A 5115-nucleotide genomic window follows, 5' to 3' on the forward strand; every position below is an offset into this window, starting at 1 on the left:
TTGGAACTTACATTTGAAACGGAGTTTCTCAAGGGACACTTAGAAGGCGGCTTGCCCTCCCCGTCTGGTCAGCGCTAGATGTGAGGTTTGCTGCACCGTCACAGCTAGGGAGCTACTCTGGGACCCTTCCCTCCTCCCCAGGCCTGGGGGAGACCCTCCGCTGGGAGATGCTAAGACACCCTCCGCCGCTCCCGTCTGTGAAATGCTGAGAAGGGAGAGTGTGACTCGGTAGAAATAAAACACAGCAGCGGAAAGTCTCAGGAATGAAGACGTGAACTCATGCTGAGCACGGGAGCTTTATTCTTTAAACATCAGGCCTCACACATTAGGGGCAGTGCTTGCCGGGAGCAGGTGATAGAAAAGGAGAGGTGCTAGTGGCAGGCAGAGTCCCCTCCCAAGCTGTCGGGCAGCAGCAGGGCTTCAGAAGGTGCATTCTGGAAACAAAGCACAGACGTGCGTTACCCTGAGCCATCCCGTGCCTGCCCACCCGCTGCCCCGCTTCTCCAGGTCCAGACAGGCTCCGAGGTCAGCGCCGTCTGCTGCTTTCCACACCAAGTCCCTGGGGAAGGGTTGAGCTCCCCCCGACCCTCGTGGGAGAATAGCCACATGCCCCACGGGGACCCAGGTTGTCGGGGCAGACGGCACCGGAGACGGGCCCAGGTAGGGCCACTGCCAGAATTCAAAGAAGTGTTGTTGCAGGCCAAGGAGCCAGCAGAGCGGGGACGGCCAGCACAGGGCTGACTCTCCCTCCTGGGCCCAGAGCCTTATCTGGACCTCTGCCCGGCTTTGCCGGGAAGGGAAGGAGGCCCTGGACAGTGGGAAGGGGCCCCGTGCTGATTAGGGAGCCGGCATCAGGCTGAGACGTGGCCTCCTTCGTCATTACCCGGGGACGAAGCGCAAGAGGGGCCCCCTGGGTGCTCGTTCCAGGAAGGGGCCTTAGGTAGCTACGTTCATCGTAGACGGTGATCTGGCACCGGGGCTGCCAGGTGGCTCACGGCCACCTCCACGCCGCACAGGTGATGGGCGGGGCATGGAGGCAAATCACCTGTGCGCAGTCTGCTCCTGACACGCGGCTCCCCAGGGGCTGCCCTGCACCCCACTGCTCCAGCGATGGAGGGGTGAGCACCTCGTGCTGGGGGCAGGGTGGGGGATGGCAGGGTGGGGAGAGGTGCCAGGACTCCAGCCCAGCATGTCGCCAGTCACAAAGGACAGAGACTCTGCAGGGGTCGTGTGCTGAAAATGACCTTGAAATCCGCCCAGCTTTCCAAACCTACGTATTGTCCATTTCTCTCCAAACTAGTTCCCTCTCCGTAGGGCCTCGACTTTGAACACCTTTCTGAAACGATTAGAGTTTGCACAGACCTCCTCGGCCAACTGACAGCCGTGGCGCAGGGGGTCTCAGCCAGGGCTCAGGTGTGTGTGGCTTCCTGGGAGCCCAGAAAGGTCCCCCGTGCACGTGGGGCTGACTCACCTCCTTCCTGCAGGGGCTTGAAGCACCAGGGCACCCCGAGGATGCTGGAGTCGAAGCAGCAGCCCCGGTTGGTGCACTGCTCGGCGGTGACGTCGGGGTAGGCGCAGTCCACCCTGTCCTTGGCTGGGACCATGCACTGGTTCGGCGCTGTCCCAAACAAAGCCCAGTCAGAGCCCTTGTTGGCTTGGGGTTGGTCTACCGGCTGCATTTGCTGGTCTGCACCCTCCCCCAGCTCCTGAGTTCAAAGGCTGTGGTCTCACCCCTCCCATAACCTGTGCTTGTCTGCTTGTCGAGGACGCTCTTCCCGTAAGTGTTTAAAGAGAAGCGTTCTGTAGGCGATCTGACTGGCCGCCTGGTGTCTCTCACTCGGGTGTTCCTAGCACCTCGCCAGGAAGTCAATAGGGCCTGGATTCCTTCCAGCTGGCAGGCACCCATGGGAATCCAGGGCCCCCGAACCCGGAAACAATGTTCCTCTTTATTGTCTTATCAACAAAATCTCCCCCTTAAAACAAAAGGAGTATAACAGAAGGCGGGCATTCAGAAGAGAAAATCACAATGTTTACTATTTCCTGCTTCTTTTCTGTATCTCCCTACCACCCTGTCAAGCCTTCCCTGTACATCCTTGGCCTCTACTGTTCATTTTCCAAGTAAGCCTTTATGTCTGAAGTTCAGCAAAATTCCACTTTGCCTCATTTCTTAAACTGGATTTGTCCTTAGGAAAATAGAAATCACGTGAAATCTCAAATCCTCTCCTATGGCTGCCAATTCATAATTCCTCATTCCACTGGTCCCCAAACTTCGCTCACATTGGGATCAGCCGGGGGTCTTGAAAAACCATTGATACCTCCTCCCACCCAGAGACTCTCTGATATAGTTGGCGTATCCTGGGCTTTAAGAGTTTTAAAATCTTCCAGGTGATTCTGATGGGTGACAAGTTCGAGACCTCTCAGCAGATAACTGCCACACCCTAATTTCTTTTCTTTTCTTTTCTTTTCTTTTTTTTTTGCGGTACACGGGCGTCTCACTGTTGTGGCCTCTCCCGCCACGGAGCACAGGCTCCAGACGCGCAGGCTCAGCGGCCATGGCTCACAGGCCCAGCCGCTCCGCGGCATGTGGGATCCTCCCGGACCGGGGCACGAACCCACGTCCCCTGCATCGGCAGGCGGACTCTCAACCACTGCGCCACCAGGGAAGCTCCACACCCTAATTTCTTCACACGCTGGTTAATGGGGCAGACTCATTCCACTGGAACTGCAGTGCAATGGCTAAATGAAAACTGTGTTTGTAGGTATTGAAAATGTGATCGTTTTCATTTGTCTTTTCTTTTTGTCTTGCGAATGTGCTAGCGTAATGCACAAAGACCTATACTGTAATTTGGAAATCCCCAGCAAGACAGGCAGTGGGGTAGTGGGCTTCGGTGTTGGCTGCCAGCCGGGTGGACCTGGGCTCCAATCCTAATTTCCACACTGCCCGAGAGGGTCAGAGCCTCAGTTTCCTTGTCTGTAAAATGGGGACAGCAAGACCCACTATGTGGAGCTGTTGAGAGAAAACGTGTGTGTCTGGTAAGTGGCAATTTTATTAAGGGGCCCGGTCACTCTCCTCAAGCCACAGGAAGCCCCCAGCCTGGCTCTCCCACGTCCCGTCCCCTTGTCATGTGCTCCCACCCCGCCACCCGGCCCCTCCTCCTTAAGGAGGTCAGAGCGGTACTCACACAGACTCACGTACTGCCCAGTCGAGCTGGAGGACACCAAGGGCAGGACCATCAGCAGCAGCCAGAATGTTCTGGCCTCCATGGTCACGGGCGGGCTCTGGGGATCCGTCGGCTCAGAGGACATGCCACGTCTGCCAAGAAGACTCATTTTTTATACCCCTGTGTTTACACAGGCACTCCGGATTCTGTTTGTCTGGGGAGCCCTTCCCTCTAGATCCAGCCCCACCTGCTTCTTCCCCTGCACAGGATGGTACAGCCCCCAGAGCGTCGTCCATCCCAAAGGGGAGAGGCTGCTTCCGACCCCACCTTTCTGGTAGTAAGCCAGTGGTGGTAGCAGATTCCAGTTTCCTGCGAATACCTCTCTGTCAGGGAGCCGGGCCGTGTTGATGCCTGTGTTAGCCTGGCTGGAAGAAAAGGATACAGGCTCAGCGTGGGGCTGGAGGGCAGGGTCAACAGGCCTGGGCATCAATCCTGCAACCCGCCCAGCAGCAGGCCGCCAGGGTTCCTGCTCAGCGACAAGAGTTCCCAGGCCGCGTAATCGCAGACCAGTCTCGGGTACTTGAAAAGACAGGTGACGGCGCAAGTGCGGTATGTGGTGCACACAGATTTCACAACTCTTGAAAGGTAGAAGTTCCTTTTCTTTCTTTTTTGCTTTTCTCCAGCAAAACAATTGTTTTTATCATCAGCTACACGTTAACAAATGTATTAAATAAACTTATTCAATACAGTTTCATAAAAATACAATACCTGCAGCTGGTTTTTATTTTCTTTAATATTTTCTTGCCGTGGACCATTTGGTTTTTTTAAGTTTTTGTTGAATTTGTTACCATATTGTCTCTGTTTTATGTTTTGGTTTTTTGGCCAGGAGGCATGTGGGATCTTAGCTCCCCAACCAGGGATCGAGCCCGCTCCCCCTGCAATGGCAGGCGAAGTCCTAACCACTGGACCGCCAGGGAAGTCCCTGCAGTAGGTTTTTAAAATCAGACAGTACAGAAGACTCTCCCCCTTTTGTGTGGTGCTGTCCATGTTTAACACGTTCTTAGGTGTTTTCCAGAATGTTCTCTGTACATTTAAGCACATTTTTAACACAAAGGCGAATTTACACCTTGCCCAGCTGGCTGGTTTTTTTTTTTTTAAGTGAAGGCTATATCTTGGAAATTATTTTATAACAACATACCTACATGATACGGGTATAATTTTACCCATTTTCTGGAGGAACACACCAAGACTCAAAACGTTGTTACTGAATCCAATCTCATACTGCTGGCCACACAAAAGGCCAGTAAATCGAGAGACAGGTTGGGGCAGGAAGAGCGGCTGTATTGGGAAAGCTGGGAGTCCGAGAAGATGGTGGACTCGTGTCCCGAAGAAGCATCTTACCCGGGTTAGAATTCGGGCTTCTTTTATTCTAAAAGGGGAGGGGGCGCGGCTGATGCCTGAAACTTCTTAGCGCCCCCAGACCCAGACCTTTGTTCTTGCAGCCTCCACGTAGGTCTAGTCACCGCGTGCCTGTAAACGTCCAACAAGACAAGGGTTGTTCTCTATTGTGCAACTTTTTATCCCTATGTGAGTGAAAAGGGTTTTACCTTTAAAGGTCAAGCCTGGGAGGCAGAGCCTTGAGAAAGGGCTGTTACGTGTATTTCAGGCCATAGGGGACATTCCGGTACCCAGGTGAAGAGGCAACAAGATTAAGCACAGAGCACAGAGGTTAGAGCTGAGGGGACAGATCCCGCCTGGAGTCAGGTTTGTACTTCTCTGTTACAGGATGGCTGTCAAAGGTTACCTAGGGGACCCGGCGGAGCTGGGATTCGACCTGCCTCTGTGGGACCCTGCGGTCTCCACTCTCCATTCAGGGTACCCGCCCCACCCTGCAGCTGGCTGACTGGGGAGAGAGGGCGCCCCTGGGGTCCAGCTATCGTGTGTTCTTCAGGCT

The 5115-nt window shown here is 54.4% G+C and overlaps 1 protein-coding gene across 1 annotated transcript; it reads right to left on the minus strand.

Annotated features, from left to right (window-relative positions):
• Nucleotides 1–339: 339 nt before the first annotated feature.
• LOC307186691 (trefoil factor 3-like) lies at nt 340–3306 on the minus strand (the record flags this gene model as incomplete). Its single annotated transcript, XM_079922115.1, has 3 exons — nt 340–434; nt 1472–1618; nt 3183–3306. 3 exons carry the CDS (start codon nt 3304–3306, stop codon nt 421–423), a joined length of 285 nt encoding a protein of 94 aa, XP_079778241.1. The 3' UTR covers nt 340–420.
• Nucleotides 3307–5115: the final 1809 nt, after the last annotated feature.

This window comes from Stenella coeruleoalba, assembly GCF_951394435.1.
Source record: "Stenella coeruleoalba genome assembly, chromosome: 5".
Taxonomy (NCBI): domain Eukaryota; kingdom Metazoa; phylum Chordata; class Mammalia; order Artiodactyla; family Delphinidae; genus Stenella; species Stenella coeruleoalba.